The 17516-nt window shown below is 43.0% G+C and overlaps 1 protein-coding gene across 3 annotated transcripts in view; it reads left to right on the forward strand.

Moving 5' to 3' along the window:
* The window catches only part of Iqch (IQ motif containing H), a 182313-nt gene that overhangs the window by 31753 nt on the left and 133044 nt on the right, over window positions 1-17516 (forward strand). For all 3 annotated transcript variants that reach the window (XM_028867008.2, XM_037207417.1, XM_037207419.1), the window contains exon 5: window positions 3336-3452. In XM_028867008.2, the coding sequence (XP_028722841.1) occupies window positions 3336-3452 (117 nt within the window). The remainder of the gene's footprint in view (window positions 1-3335; window positions 3453-17516) is intronic.

The raw sequence follows: 17516 nt of genomic DNA on the forward strand, positions 1-17516 counted from the left end.
CTGATAATAAGTTTTGTTCTTACAAACCAAAGTCTAAATGAGAGTCACATTTGATATATCTGCTTGTAATTACTATCAAAAGGAGAGAAATGCAAATTTTAGATTGTTTAGTGACTCAAAATAGATGAAAGAAATTGCTGCCTTTTCTTGACCAATTGAAGAAAATTTTCTGAAGTTATTTCTGATATTTCTCTTACTGCCAGAGAAAGATCATCTTCCAGAGAGTGGCTTTTTTGCTTAATGGAATGATTCATTTACTTTTGGTTTTTTTAATGTATAATTGTTTTTCATAGAAAACTAAACCCTTATTATTAGATCTGACAACACAGCCTAAGCTGATAAGCAAAGCATCCTACAGACTGTATAAGACAGATTTAAAGCATTGAATCTATTTGACCATGACCTTCAGTGAAACCATCTTCAATATTTGTTTCATTGCTGGGCATCAAACCCAGGGCCTCTCATGTGCTAAGCAAGTAGTCTACCACTGAGCTACACCCCCAGCCTGGCATATATTTTTACTTAGGTTTAAATTTTATTCATTCATTTATTATTCTTCATTCATTCATCCATACACATGTGCTGTGGGATGGTCTGTATGTCAAATTACTCTGATTGGTCAATAAATAAAACACTGATTGGCCAGTGGCTAGGCAGGAAGTATAGGCAGGACTAACAGAGAGGAGAAAAGAAAGATCGGGAAGGCAGAAGGAGACACTGCCAGCTGCCGCCATGACAAGCAGCATGTGAAGATGCCGGTAAGCCACGAGCCACGTGGCAAGGTATAGATTTATGAAAATGGATTAATTTAAGATAGAAGAAGTAGATAACAAGAAGCCTGCCATGGCCATACAGTTTATAAGTAATATAAGCGTCTGAGTGATTATTTTATACGTGGGTTGCGGGACTGCAGGGCTTGGTGGGACCTGGAGAGAAGCCCTCCAGCTACACACATGTGCTGATATAGAGGTCAGAGGACAACACTCAGGAGTTGGTTCTCTTTTCCTACATGTGGGACCTGGAGATGGAACTCAAGTTGTAAGGCTTAGCAGCAAGTGTGTTCACCCACTGAGCCATCCCACTGGCAGTATTTGTTTTATATTATTTTATTATTTTTGAGACAGGTTTTCATGTAGCCAAGGCTGGCCTTGAATTTCTGATCTTTCTGTCTCCACCTCCCAAATGTTAGGATTATAGGCATGTGTCACCATGCCCAGAATCCAATATTTTAAAAGAGAAATCAAATCATGCAGGCTATGAATTATCATTTTGATAAACTCATGCTTTGTTGCCAAAATGGTGAAGATGAGACTATTAATGATTTTAGGCGCATTGTTCTAGGAGCCCAAAATAAGAGTCAGTATTCCAACCTACCATTTCTGTCTGACTTAGTTCGAGAATATCTGTGCCCAGAGGTGTAAAGTAGGGCAGAGAACAACTGAGTCCTAATGCGGTGCGCACAGTACCTCCGCTCATCCCTTCCCCAAGCCTGTCCGGTAGCCACACAAAGTTGATGGAGCCTGATAAAGCTAAGAAAACCTTTCTGGTCCACTGAGCCAGTGATCCCAGAATTAAAAAGTTCTAACGAAGCTGAGACATGATAGATGAGGCCATTACTATCAATTGTATCCACAATCCACATTCCTAAAGCATCCTAATTACAGAAACCACATCCAGTCAATATAATACATATTAGCAATTTCCTGATCCTTGGTAGGATGGAAATTATCCCGAAAGTTTAATTAAGAAGGAAAAAATTATGTTCAGGTATTAATTTCAATTTTAAAAAGGCACTTGGCTCTCAGCAAACACGCCAGAGGAGGGCCGGGAGTGTGGGTTAGCCGTAGACAGAAAGCCAGCCGGAACCGGGCTCCACCTCACTTCGTTACCACAAGTACTTAAAAGAGACAGTCACAGATGTGCCTTGTTTGTGACATGGGTTTCCATGGGTTAAAAGCAGAGGGCGTTGAGGACAGTTATCTGGAGGTTTGGTTATTCGAGAGCAATTGAAAACAGAAGGGAAGTGTGGAGCCTGTGTTAGGAACGAGCTCATCCTGACAAGACCTGCCCTCCATTCCTTCTGTAGGCTCCTCTTCACGCTGACCTCAGTCTTCTTGTGAGTGCTTGAGCTGGAAGAAACACACGGACTCTGGAGCAGTCTGTTGGGTTGCTGCAACCATTTTAACACTTGCCTCGGATCACCCTCTGAACTAAAATATTTGATGGAACCCAAATCAAATTTTCTAGTTGCTCCTCATACCTCCAAGTTCCTTTAAAAGCAAAACTCACAAAGCCCAGATATTGTGCTCCTGTTTGTACAAAACGTCCAGAATAGAGGTAGTTATGAGTCGAGACAGAAAGTGTCCTAGGGGCTGCTGGGATAGGGGTAGCAGAACTAGAGAGTGGTTGCTAATGGATGCAAGGCCTCATTTGGGGAGATACAAATGTTTTGGAACTAGGCATTGCTGAGCTGACTTAGCTTTGTGAACCAAAGCACAGGTCAGTAAATTCTATTGTGGGACAAAAGTCGTACATCTCACAAGTGATTCCTAAGTGACAACTGTCAATTTAACCTGAAGTCAAGACTGCGGATGCTCAGGGCAGCACCTCATGAGAGCATCACCCTCAGCCATTGCCTTAACAAGCAAACAGGCTGACTTGCCCAGAAGTGAGGCGACTCTGCTGAGTCCCACCCAGCAGTCCAGGCTAGGGTGGTCACCTAGGTCTTGTGACATCCTTCCAATGCCCTCCACCACTGCCATTCTGATAGGAATCCTTTAAAACGAAGAACAGGTCATTGGAACAAGATGCTTTTTTGTTGCCTAACGAAAGCGCTAATTACCGATGGCAAAATCTCTGCAGCGGCAATAGACACATTTGGTGTGGTAAAAATGTGTCATGTCCAACAGCTACCTGAAATGTCCCTAGGGGAATATGGCCACATTAACAGACCAAGAGAGCCCTCTACCTGCGTGTCTGGAGTATAGATTTTATTTACTTAGTCCTTGACCTGGAAAGCCAGGAGTAAATTGAGATGAGAGATTCTTGTCCTTTGTCCATCCTGGCTGACATGGAGCATTAGTTTTTGAGTAGATGAATGGCGTCTGAGGATGTAACTGCACACAAATAGAACACACAGAGGAAAATCTTCCTTTTCTCTGAATAAAAAAGGATTGATTAGTAGCCTAAATAAAAGGTCTAGTTTTTTTTTTTTTCAGTGAGAATTGCATTAAACTTCTTATTTTCCAAGAATTTTATATTCCTTAAAGGATATAACATGTTAGTAAGCATTTTTGTTCATTTTACATAAAAGTTTCATTGTTTCTTTGTTTCAGCCAAAGATAGAGTTGAATGTAAAGATCCTGCAGGATCCAGAGAACATGCACCACAGAGCTGCTGTAAATGCCAACTATGGGATCAGTTTGCCATATATCAACAGGAGAAAAGCACAGGTAAGCGATGAGCTGCTCTAACGAACTCCTAATTCCAAAAAAGCTTTCAGGCCGCTTAGTAGTGGTGTAAGATAGAATGCAGATTTTTAAGTAAGACTGATTCTTTTGTCCTTAGGATATTTTTTAAAAAAATGAAATGAAGTGGCTTTCATTCTGTCTGTAATTAGTAAGGATTATGAAAAATGTAGACTTATTTTAAAAGATCTATTTGTAGTTCATTCTGATTTTTTTTTGTTGTTGTTGTGATTGACACTTTTTGAGTGAGCTAGTGGCATAATTTAACAAGGAGGGAAAGTTAACAACAAGAAAACTTAGTGGAGGAATTAGGACAGTTTGCACAGCAGGCTTCCCACTAGAAAAAGCAAAGGGAGACCACTCGGAGCATCCTTCCTAGGGCACGCCCTCGTAACAGTGCGACACGTAAGCAAGAATTCCCAACTCAAAGCGAGCGGGGCAGCATCTCCTTCTGCTGCAAAGTGCTGAAGACAAAGCATCCCACGCAGCAGCCTGAGAGCCGGCCGGCACCCACTGCTGCTGGCTCGTGGCGAGGAGCTCCAGAGGGAGGACTGGCCTCTTCCCGTGCTGTGGATTTCCTGGAACATCTAGCGGCTTTGTCTTAACTAGGAAACTATTTGGCATCATTTCTAATACTAACAGCAATTTCTAAGGTGAAATCTATGTATTTTGAAAAGACATAATTTTTGGCTCCTCTCAGAGCTCTTAAATGTATATTTTAGTGAAATTAGAACTAAGGAGAAGATTAATTTTAGGACTAAATTTGTCAAACCATTTCTAACTTGCTTGATTATCTCAGATGAAATCATCCAAGTTTCTTCTGTTTTTCTACTGCCTAGATCACCCACGGCATTTAGTCACTCTGGCCTCTGTATTCGCTTTACATTATTCTTACAGGTTTGGATTAAGAGCACTTTATCCTAGAAATATTTCCCAGCCTAAGAAATAACCAGAAAGTTAGATATTTTTATTCCTGTTGGAACTTTATTTAAAACGTCAGTGTGAATAATGTGAAGAGGTTTTTATCTGCTTCCCAGAAGCCCCAAAGTCCTTGAAGTAAAAATATTACTTTTCTGGCTCTACAGACAGCAGCAGATTTCTCTTTTGTTGTTGTTGGTTTTCCTCCTCAATCTAGAATTAATATTGGCTTAGCTGGTGGAGGGCTGCGGCTTTGCAGCCCGGGGCTACTGCCGCACGGCACTCAAACTCTCTGTTGAGGACGCAAGTGTCTGGAGGTCTACTGAGACACATGGGGATTACGCTTTGCTTTGTGACTCCAAGACTCAGACTCAAGGAATTCGAAGCAGTCCTAACTTTAGGATGTAATCTTAGCTGTTAGTTATATTTTTAAAGATTTACAAGTAGAATGAGCAGCATGGGTATTGTTCCAATGACATTGAAACAGTGGCCGTTTGAGAAAGCTCACTGCCCCGTGTGACGTGTTAATAACACATACTCATTTATTAAAGATCCTTTTCATAAAAATGACTCCATAAAAATCAACAGCAGTCCACTTTAAAATTGGACATACAGTGTGTAGATTTTGAGCAAACTATTTCCTTTCTGTCAAAATAGTTGACCTGTCATTTTGTGTTGGTCTAGATATCAGATGCCACTATCAGAGCGATAGTTTTGTTTGGATTTATGAAATGGAGGCATTGCTCAGAAAGCTCTTTGTGGGAAATATTCAGTTATCTGGTTTTAAACAATCATGTAGTACACCTGGAGGTAAAATACAGCTGGAATTCACCCTTTAATTTAAAAAAATATGTTTTTCCTGCCCAAGCTGTGGCCATGTGTCTATCATGGTGACACTCAGTTAACTGGAGAAGCAGCAGCGAGGCTGGTCTTTCGGAGTACCTCCTCACACTCAGGGCCGGAGGCTGCCTGGCTGCCGAGGTCACACACTGCCTTATGTCTGTGCAACTTGAACAGCTTGTCAAAAGTCTGCAAATAATTCAGGCATTTTGATGAGCAGATATGAATACATAGTCAGTTTGCATTATTAGTTCCTGGAAGCTGGTGGTATTTTTCATCTGATGAGGAGGTGTCTCCTTCCCTACCATAAGGAGCTAATGGAAGATGTTAGTGCATTAAACACACACACGAACATGCACACATGCAACACCATATGCATACATGAACACACACACACATGCAACACCATACAATCATACCACAGAACTTGCCTTTAGAACATTATTTTCTGTGACCCTTTTTACATAAAATCAATTTCTAAAAAAAGCACGAAATACAAAACCACTAATGATTTTAGGATCTTAAATGCGCTAAATAAAAGCTGAACAACCCTGTTCCGTGCAGTTGCTGGGTTCTCACTGGGGCCGGAGGCAGGAGGCAGGAGGCGGGAGGCAAGCGCTGATGCTGCTCTTGACTGCTTACAGCGTCTCCTTCCAGTCAGGCCTCATGGTGTAATGCACTGAAAGATCTGTGAAAATTTGACTTTGATTTATTTTTTTCAAATAAAAAGGGTTTCTTAAAAGGCTTGAAACATGTAACTGTTAACATGAATTTTAAAAGAACGATTATGAATGCATAACAGAATAGCCAAACAAAACGTCGCTGTGAACTGCCGCACAAATAACTCTGATTACAACTGTTATGACCTAGAAAAGAGTCGTAAAAACATTTTTCTTTTTGGCAAGCTATGAGTTGCTGGAGAATTATACCAGTTCTTTGGTCCCACTTTCCAAATAAATAAATATATAATGCTATGTAAACTTAGAACCTTTTATTTATTCATGAGGTTGGATTTAATGCTCTGATGACTTCTCGGCTTTATGACTCGCACGTTATACAGTGCTTCTCACTAACGTGGTTGGGTAGCAACCACACTTCACAAATCATAGCTTCATCCTTTACTGTTTCACTCGGTGTGTGCAGAGCAATTGCTCCCGTTGAAAGCACAATCATTTCTGAGATGATAAAGTAATGGAAAGTGAGGCAATTGTGTTAATGTCAAATGATTAGAAGAAGTACCACAAGCGGGGGGTGGGGTGATTTCAAGCCATGATTGTGTTTTAAGCCCATGCATATGGCCACAATTACAGTCACAACATCATTTGGCAACTGTAGCAGAATTAGATTTAAACAAATTGATGTTACACTGCAGTAATTCAGAACGAGCTTGTTGCATTTATAAACCATAACAAGAAGCAGAGTGAATTAATAAACCCTCTTGTCACTAAAAATAAAAAAGGGAATAATTGCTGAGATGGAGTTAACTTAACAGATGACTGCAGTCAGCATCCTTCCAGCCTAGATGTGGCAAAGTGAAGGTCACCCCCATTTCAGATGACAAAGAGGGAATATTTTGTTGGTAAACAAATTAATCTTTGGAAAGGTCGCCATTTGTTTGAAGTTTTTATCCAGTTCTTGTCATCTGGAATCAGAGATTGACTGTCACTGCACCAGGCAGGGGTGCAGGCAGAGCCGACGGAGCTGCTTCTGTTCATATCAGCATTCCTTGACAAAACTCCGTGCCTGATTGGGATGCCATGGGCTGCTGGTTTACAGCTGTCTCCGGACAGGAACGGAGGCCCACCCCTGAATTCCAATAAGATGGGCCTGCATGTTTTGCCTGCTGCACGCTGGCCCTCTGCCCACAAGTAAAATGCATTGTAGTTCACGCCAGCAATTATCTCTTTCACTTCCTTCTGTGATGCTTCTGTTCCCCCTTTCCAAAAACAGATGTGGGTATTCATTCAAGTTCGGCGTCTATTCTTCCCCACACCTGCCAGGGCAGGATTTTGACAGAGGTAGAGTCTGAGGGAGCCAGCAGACAACAATCGGGTGTAATTTCTCTGAGAGTGGTTTTTTTTTTTTTAAATGGTGACTTCCTCCCCCCCCCCCAGGAAATGTGGAGTCAGCATCTTGGTCCCCCTCCCTTTCCCCAGGAGCATTTGGTAAATTAAATTAGTTGAACAAAAGGAAATAGCTTTAAAGACATTCTGAAATGCCACATTCTATTTATGACACACAGTTATTACCCAAGGACTGCAGTGGCATGCTCAGCGTTCCCACCTCTGGCAGATACAGACAGCCTTCTCATGAGGTTGCACAGAGTGTGTTTTGAAAGTGTGTCTCCTGATTCACAGGCTGTAAAGTGTACCCCACCGATGTGGCACAGCGGCAGTGGTGTGTTGTCTGTGGACACTACTGCTGTTCCTGGGACAATGGGGCTCTAAGGAACACGAAGGGACCCTGGCTGGTGTTCAGCTCCTTCACAAAATGCCCCTGTTGGGAGAGCACAGAGAAGCCATTAGAGGCTGTATGCACTTATCAATTATGTCCATAAAATGCCACGCTGTAGTGAGTTCTCTGATTTCTTCCAAATCCCGTTGTTTATATTTTTTTTGGGGGGAGATCCTGTATGCACCCCCAGCCAACCCTATGTTGGACTCACAGCACTTCCTAGCACTTAGTGTGGTTATTCTGGGTCACACTGCCCTATGTGAGTCTCTCTAGATGGGGATGCCCTGGAGACAACCTCTATTTCCTCTTACATAAGATGCACTATATTGAGTGTATCTATCCTGTAGGAGGCATCGAGACAAATGAATTAGCAGATCTTGCTGCAAATATGTTCTCTGAAAGTATTAGTTCTTACCATTAACAATCTTCACATACTATATTGCACCATTGTTTCATGTCATTTAAAATTTACATTTTTTGTCGGGACCAAGGGAGGGCAACAGACTGTTGCTGAGGGCTGTTCCAGTGATACTATTTAATTTTTCATGTGATCATGTCTTTTTTTCATATACAAATATGAGGATTATGTGTTTTTCAAATCCTCCACTGCACTGAGCAATGCTTTACATACAACAGGTGCTTAGGAGAGGGCTGGCTCACTCTCTCCTCTGTCCAGTCTCTGCTTTGAAGCTGGGTAGTCTGGTGTTGAGGGCCAAAGTGAAATCCTGATTTTGCCAGTCCCAGGTAACCTGGTTGTCCAAAGTCTTCTCCTACGGGGCCACCTGATAGTTTTTTCTAGTGAAACGACCTTGCTCTTGAATTCACAATTCAGCCTTGTCACTGCCTAGCTGGTCCCATGAATGTCACTGTAGCTCGACCATTCTCACATCTCTGTTTTATGGGGGAGGCAAGCTAGATGGGGTGGCAGGTGGTGTGGTGGAACGGGCTTGGGGTCAAGTGGAACAGAGCGTGGGTCTATTCTTGAACCCGCAGGTAAGCAAATTAACCTCCTGAGTCCCTTAGCTTTTTCTGCAAAGCCAGGATAATGATGCCTACTAGGTACAGCTGTTACGGAGATTGCAGAAAGTATCTTCACACTGCTGGCATGTAATAAGTGTCCATAAGACTCTCACCTGTCGGAGAAACGAATTAGCATTAACAATCTATTTCCTTCTCCTTGATTCACACCTGTGCTTCTCCCTTCTCCACAGAAAAGAATCTGATTCAACTCCCTCTGCCCTCTAGCATAATGAGGGAACAGGGCTTGCTGCTCTGGTTTCCAAGCTGTAGCAGAAAACTACAATGAGTTTTAGAGAGGTTGTGAACATTTAAGACACAATTCATTTTATGACAAATCCTTTAAAGTGCAGCAAAGGACAACATGCTTATTTGAGTTAGATACCAAAATGATAATGCATTAGACTGCCCTACACGTGCAGGAATGTGCACAGTGGGATTTCATCAAATCAATTATAGTTTTGTACTGGTCACATTTGGAAAATTCAGATGTGCTCATATGAACTTCTGTGATGGTCATATGTATGGATAAACAAATGTGAAAGAAGCCAATTTTGAGGGCTGGAGAAATGGCTTGGCAGTTAAGAGCATTCATTTTTGTAGAAGACCCAAGTTCAGTTCCTAGCACACATATCATGGCTCACATCCATCTGTTAGTACAGTTCTGGTGAATCCAATGCCCTCTTCTGACCTCTGTGGGTACCAGGCACACATGTACTGTACATACATACATACATACATACATGTAGACAAGACATTCAAATGCATGAAGTAAGTAAATTTTTTTCTTTAAAAGGGCAATTTTCACATCAAGGTCTGACCCCTAGGAAACCTGTGCAAACTGATTGATAGGACCACTAAGAGGGGTGCACCGCAGTGGGACCACCAGGATGGGTGCACCGCAGTGGGATCACGTGCACCGCAGTAGGACCACTAGGACAGGTGCACCATGGTTACAAGCTGAAAGGATCCTCTGATGCCTGCTGTGGCACAGCGTAGTTGGCAACTTCACAGTTTCAGCCACCAACCTTAGAGCACAAGACATGGCCTTGTGTTAGGCTGCTGCTTCTGTGATTTGAAAGTAGTCATTACTTTATTTTGTAGTCTAGGGTAAAAATGGTAATTTATTGATTATGGGAGATACCAACCAACAATAAAGCACCATTTCAAAATGTATACTTAATATCCCAAACAAAATTAGATTGTTTTTGAAATTTGAGTGAATAAGTGACAGAGAAGGTACTAAGACAATTCAAAAGGAAGAGGGTCCATTGGGAAATGACATTTCATGCAAGTGCTATGGGTTCTTTAGTCTTTTGATTATACAGCATGTCCAGTGTATAAGATATAGTACCAAGTGCCTGATGCATGCTATCTTATTTGACCTTTGAACCTATAGAATATATTCCATTTATATGACCATTTTGCAGATGAGGAAACTGAGGAAGGACACCACCTGTCTAAGGTTATGTAGTAAGGAAAGATAATCAGGACTCAAATTTGTTGTGGAGTCCACTCCTCAAGGCTCCCTAATTGAGTCACTACCAACAGATGCTTAGTTATTAAGGAACAGGAGCAGTTACTAGATGTTAGGAATTCTATCTTAAAATAAATTTCCCTACTATTCTTTAGAGTGTCTGGATTATTTTAGCTAAGGGAGTCCTGAAACTATACTGCCATAAAAAAATGACTGGCTATTTAAAATGATTTGCCTTTTCACACCGGGATTTTTTTCATATTGTGTAGGCAAAATAAAATATACAAATAAATGGCTATAAGACTACACAGTTATTACTTACGATTCTTGAATTTATAATTTGCCTTAATCAAAACAACTTCATGATTTCCAATGTTGACTGACTTATGTAGATATATTTTATTATATGCCATCAGAGTGAGGTATATGAGTATTTATGTAATATGCACATGTACATTTTACATGCTCCTAATTTTGAACATGTGAAGGTCAACAGAGAATTGTGCTACCTTCTTATGGCATTCACATTTATTTGCATATCAGCCTTTATTTAGTTAGCTGCAGTAGAAACAGGGTCTACTGCTGGAAAGAAACGTGAGAACCTTTGGCATGGAGGGTTACCTCTCCCCTGTGTATTTTCCTTTTCACAAGAGTAAATCCTCTAGTTAATTAAAAGGAAGGAGAGAAGCTCTACGGAGGGATTTCAAGCATGAGAGGACAGGGAGAAGGGAGGTTGAGGGGGCAGTGGTCCAGGAAGGGACCTTTGCACTGCTCTATATTCACCCCATATTAGCAGCAACCTGCTCTCAGACGGGCCCACTCCCTTAAGAGGCCCACTTTTCCCTCTGTGCCTGGGATTTTAGATCTGAGCATTTGAGTCCTGCTAAGAGGCAGTTAGCTTGACCTCATACTATCACTTTGAAAAACTAAACGCTAGGTAGATAGGGGAGTCTAAGTCAACACATGCACACACGCGCGCGCACACACGGAGGCAGACATATTTGATAGGGTTAAATCAAAAGGGAACTACAGATAGAATTATATTTCAATATAATCAGGCCCCATTTTATTATTAAATAATATTTATTTATTAATAATAATCATTAAATAATTAGTTTGTTTTAAAAACAGGTCTCATGTAGCCCAGGCTGGCCTTAAACTCTTGATCCTCCTGCCTCAGTCTCCCAAATGTTAGGATTATAGGTGTGCACTACCAAATCTGGCTTGCTTTCCTTTGCATTTTATTTCATATGTTTACAAAACATTATTCTGAGAATGGGTTTATAGAATTTGCCAGACTGATAAAGAGGTGACTTCCCTAATTAGATCTCTCTGTGATCAATATTTTCTTTCATGCAAATATCCACTATGAGACAAAGAATGCGTCAAAAGTTTGCCAAAAGTTGCCATATTGTGTGCTAATTGTTTTAATGCCCAGGATGGAAGCCGTGTTCTTCCTGTATGAAATAGTCACTGCTCTTAGTTGATGGTGAAAAAACTTTCCAGAAAGAAAGGAAGAAAGAAGGAAGAAAGGAAGGAGGGAGGAAGAGAGGGAGGGAGGGAGGGAAGGAAGGAAGGAAGGAAGGAAGGAAGGAAGGAAGGAAGGAAGGAAGGAAGGAAGGAAAAGACATATCTACAGTACAAACTCAAAACTTTTATAAGAAATGTACTTTCATGAGTGAAAATGGAAAACTTTACACTCTGAGCCAATCACTTGGGAAGCTGAGGCAGGAGGATCAGACAAATTTGAGGTCAGCCTGAGCTACAGTGTGAGACCCTGACTCAAACAAACAAACAAAACAATAGACTAAAACCCTTCATTCTTTGACTTCATTATGGTTGCTTTTGTGTTACAAGAATGAGAATGGAGCAGTGTAAACACGTTACAGTGAGCTCTGTGTAAAACTAGGGGCTGGAGAGATGGCTCAGTGGTTAAGAGCATTGGCTTCTCTGCTCTTCCAGAGGTCCTGAGTGCAATTCCCAACAACCATGTGGTGGTTTACAACCATCTATAATGGGATCCAATGCCCTCTTCTGGTGTTCAGACATACATGTAAACAAAGCACTCATATACATAAACAAACAAACAAAAACTGAAGCCAAGAATAACAACAGTGTGGTAGCTTGAATGTTATTGGTCCCCATAATCTCACAGGGAGAGATACTATTAGGAGGTGCGGCCTTGTTGGAGGAAGTGTGTCACTGTTGGGGTGTGCTTTGAGGTTTCCTCTGCTCAGGATACCGCCCAGTGTCTCAGTCAACTTCCTGTTGCCTTCTGATCAAGATGTAACCAGCATCATATCTGCCACGCTCCCTGCCATGATGATAATGGACTGAACCTCTGAAACTGTAAGTGAACCACCCAATTAAATGTTTCCTTTATAAGAGTTGCCGTGGTCATGGTGGCTCTTCACAGCAATAGAAACCTAACTAAGACAGCAGGCAGCTCCATGACATTAGTCACAAGAGAAACTGGCCTGATAGAACCGCTTTCATCATGGCCCAGGGTCATTATCTCCTAAGAGGTACTTGAGATGGATAAATGCTATGGCTGTGCTCTCCCATCTTCTAGCCTATTGTTGATTAAACTGCACTTGAGTTCAAGTATGCATTCCGAGCCCCTGCAAACCTCTCTGGGAGAAGAGCAATGAGCACCATAATGTGGAAGGATTCACTGTACACTTCCTTTAAAAGCATGGCCTTAGAGTCATATGTGTAATGGAAGCCCAGAAGGTATTTATTTGGAGGTTCAGATCTCATTAGGCTAGAAGTTGGAGTAGAAAGAGTAGATTCAAATCATCTTTTGATAACAAAGTAATGCTATGGTGTAAATGTTTAGAGATGAAAAGGCCTGAGAGCTGCCATATACACGTTAGAGGGAAAAGCCATAGACCAAGGACTTAGGTTTCAACACTACCCTGTATCATGGTTACAAGCCAAGATACAAATCTGTCACCTAGTCTTGAAAGACTAAGTTGCCTCATTTCTTTTCTTTGTGCATGTGTTTGCAGTGTGTTCTGTGTGCTGCATGCTTGCATGTGCTTCTGTGCCTGAGTGCCTTTACATGCAGTGGCTCAGGAAATGTTGGAGTCTTTCTCTGTCACTCTCTGTCATGAGACAGGGTCTTTCAGTACACTAAAACTCAGTGTTTTGGCTAGGGCTGGCCATCCAGTGCACTCCTGAGATCTGCCTGTCTTTGCCCTCAACCCCATGTGCCAGAGGCACACAAGGCCATGTCTGGTTTTTTATGTGGGTGCTGGGAGTTCAAACTCAGATCTTTATGCTTACATAATAAGAGCTCTTATCCACAGAGCCATTTCTCAGCCTGTGATGTCTTGTTTCTATACTGAGAAGATAAAATGGCTTGTTCAGTCACCATTGGAGCCACACACCTGACTGTGTAACTCTCAGGCCGATGTTGGCTTGATACCTTCTGATGGCCAGTTCCTCTGGGAAAGCGAGCAGTAACAGGGGAAGCTGCTGGACGGAGGCTGCCTGAGGCGCCTCCCAAGAACTGCATGTGGCTGAGAGGTGTCATGTGCTCTAGGACAGAAGCAGTGGTGCCCACATAGGCCAGGGTGGACACTTAGAACTGTCTCACGTTTTCCCAAAAGATGCACTTGGAGATGATGGATGGCCTTGGCTGGGTCTCTGAAATCTAATTGTGTGGTCTCAGTCTGGATTGTGAAAGGAAGGACGTTAGGCACACGGCCGACGTTAGATCACTTAGCTGCGCTAACTGAAGGGCATCATTAGAATTCTTCTGAACAGTCTCTGCCCCTTGATGTCCTCATTGATTATTACACTTTATTTCCTCTCCCTTTGGCTATAAAGCAATAGTACTTTCTGGAATCACATTATCTCCTGAACTTGTTAGATGTTCATGAATCGGCCTAATTAGAGTTCTGCAGGCACCCCTCTCCCGACAATTTGCATAAGGCTTTGTTCCTCTCCCAGGAAGAGCCACTCGAGCAGGATGGCTTAGATTGTCTCTCCCAATGCCGCATGCCCCGCTGCTGCCAAGGATCTACCTGGGACCCATCTGTCATCTCCACATGTCATTCCTTCCTCCAGCATCAGCCAAAGCGGGACTTGCTGAGGTGGGAGTACTGTAAACAAGGAAGGACAGTGAGGAAGGTGGGGCGACTTCCTGGGAACACTCTCTGCCCTCTCTCCCACTGCTCACGTCCACAGTGCCGGTTCCCACTCAACACTAGAGTGTGAGGTCCTTCCCTGTCCTGACCTCACACCAGTTCCTCGTGTCCAGTCTGCTCACGCACAGCTGTGCCCAGGAGACGGGCTTCATTCTGCTGTTTCCCACAATATGGTATGGTTTCAAACTTACTGTCTGTTTGTGCTAAGTAGAAAAAAAAATGAAAAACTATTCATGAGATAGACTTTTTACTTCCTGGCTTTCTTCCACTTAAAAAAAAGAAACAAATCTTTAGAAAATGTTATTTAAAATTAGAATCATAGTCTAGGTGTCCTGGCTAGGCAGATTTATAAATGGCAAGCTAGCTCCACAGTGCTCGAGAATGGGGGGGGGGGGGCTCCTGCAGGAGGCAGCCCTTCCGGGCTCACCCTTTGCAGCTGGATTTCCAAAATAAACTTTGAAGTTCATGTTTTGTTTGGTCTTTCCTAAGATTGTCTGATTTTTAAAATGTTTGTTTAGATGATTCTAAAAACTGTCTTGGGCTAGGAAGATGGCTCAGTCAGTAGAGTGCTTGTCCCACAAGCATGAGGACCTGAGTTCAATTCCCCAGAACCCATGTAAAAATGCTGGGAGTGCCGACACATGGTTATAACCCTAGATGTGGGGAGGTAGAGGCAGGAAGGTCCCAGGGGCTTGCCGGGCAGCCAATCTAGCCTAATTGGTCATCCTCAAGCCAGTGAAAGACCCTGTCTCAAAGGAAGTAATAATACCCAATGTTATCCTCTGGCATCCATGCATATGCACACACATGTGCGTCTACACAAACATGAGCACACATGCACAGCCATGCACAGCCATGCACACACACATTAATTAAATTAATTAAAAATTATCCTGTATAGTTCAAAGAAGGCAATCTCTAGACCCCACATTTACATCTGTCCTTTAGAAAGAGGAGATGTTATGAATTTGGGGTACAATAATATTGGTATCATCTGGGGAGTTGGCTGACAGCTAGGGCCCCCTACAAAGTTTGTTTGTTTGTTTGGTGTGTGTGTGTGTGTGTGTGTGTGTGTGTATGTGTGTAGTTCAAGGCATAACCCTTAACTTACAGGATTAGTTCAAGGCATAACCCTTAACTTACAGGATTAGAATTTTATTTTGCCTAAATATATCATCTCATTGACACCACGAATGGAATGCTATTTTGAGCTACAATGGTCAAACAGATTAAACGTTCAGCCTGAGCCTAGACTACCCTTATTAGAAGCTACTCAGAAAGCCCGGTCAGAAGGCTGCCCAGTGAGCAAGGAAGCTGACAGAAGGACCATGGGTTAGAGGCTCTTCACAGTGAGCAGCGTCACATGTGTACATTTTGAAGTGCACATCTGTGAAGCTTCAGCTGCCAGAGGGATGTGAATCCACCCCTGGAAGGCAGGCACTATGTGGACACGGAATCTGACTCTGACTTGGCTTTTGACAGTAAGTAGCTACAATCTGCTTGGATTGACTGTGTGAACTGTGTTGTGCTGAGCTCGTTATACGACAGAATCCCTGTGGGATGAGGGATGGTGTCACCACTGGACTGGCTAGGAATCTTCAGCTTGGGGCTGGGGAGACGGCTCAGCCAGCTAAGAGCACTGCCTGCACTCCAGAGGGCCAAGGTTCAATTCCCAGAACCCATATGGTGGCTTACAGCACTCTGTAAATCCAGTTCCAGGGGATCTGATGCTCTCTCCTGGCTTCTCTGGGAACCAGACACACACATGCTGCACAGACATACATGCAGGCAAAACACCCATATACGCAAACTAAAATTAAATTAAAAGATTTTCAAGAAGAATTTTTAGCTTCAAGAAATTAAGTACATTACTTGACCCAGGAATATCATTAATGAGTGGGAGAAAGACAGATCAACATCCTTTCTAACGTCAGAGCCTGTGCTTTTGGTCACTGCTTCCCTGTGGGCCCCTGTATTAGTCACTTTTCTGTTGCTGTGATAAAACACCATGACAAAAACGACTTAGAGAAGAAGAGCTGGTTTGGGCTTAGGCTCCAGAGGGGGAGTCCATAATATCTGGTGGCAGGAGCTGTAAGCCGAGAGGTCACATCTCAACCTCTCTACCGCACACAGGAGCAGAGAGAGCGAACTGAAAGCAGGGTGAAGCTGTAACACCCAGAGCCCACTTCCAGGGATGTGCTTCCCCCAGCTGGGCTGCAGCTCCTAAGAGTTCCAGAACCTCCCCAAACAGCACCACCACCAGGGGGCCAAGTGTTCAAATACATGAGCCAATGGATGGGGACATTTCTCATTCAGACTAGTGCAGCTACTTCCCCTTCCCTAAAAGACCACGGGCTTTCAGCTGACCTCCTGTGTCTTTAAGAACCCTGATCTGACCACATTCCTCCTGGGAGAGGGGGCTGTTACTTAAATTCACCGCTGCACAGAGCTGGCCACATCGGTCAAGCATCGTTTCTGTGGAACACTAGAGCTGGGGCAGGGCTGACACATCGCTGTTCACTAGTCTGCACACTCCCTGCCTCAGTACTACAGCGAAGAATGCGAAAAGCCTCTGGAATCCAGAGGATAATGAGAAAGGGACAATGCCAGAGAGGGTTCTTGAGAGCGATCTCTTGGTAAGCAATGTTGCTTCTCTCCCGTGTTTCCCAAGACTCAGACTATAGCTTCTCCTTCCTCCATGTTCAACTGCTGAAGGACCGAGACATGGACAGCGGCTGCATCAAGGTGTTCTGGGACAGCAGTGAGAGTTAAATTAACTCAAGACGTGGGATAAGAGGAACGGATACTTTTCCATGGAACTTTCCTGTCTAGACTACAAACCTCCTAAGGGCAGGAGCATGATGCCCAGCCTGGTCAGACCCAAACGTGCTGCTGATTTGGCTAATGACTGAATAACAACTGGTTTGAGATGTGTGGTTGAGGTAGTCTATGTTAGCTTAATTTAAGTAACAGAATGTCATAAACTTCATTTGACTCCTTTTGTAGAATGTTCCTCTTTTAGATCATAAAAATATCCTCCAGGGCCTGCTAGGGGATGGCAGATGGTTCATCAAGAGGGGGTGCTTGGGTACAGGCCTGTAGCGCCATTCCTGGATCCTATAGGGCAGTAGGAGAGGACTGACTTCCATGAGTTGCCCTCAGACCTGCATGCTATGGCACACACACACA

Source organism: Peromyscus leucopus, chromosome 7, assembly GCF_004664715.2.
Source record: "Peromyscus leucopus breed LL Stock chromosome 7, UCI_PerLeu_2.1, whole genome shotgun sequence".
NCBI lineage: Eukaryota > Metazoa > Chordata > Mammalia > Rodentia > Cricetidae > Peromyscus > Peromyscus leucopus.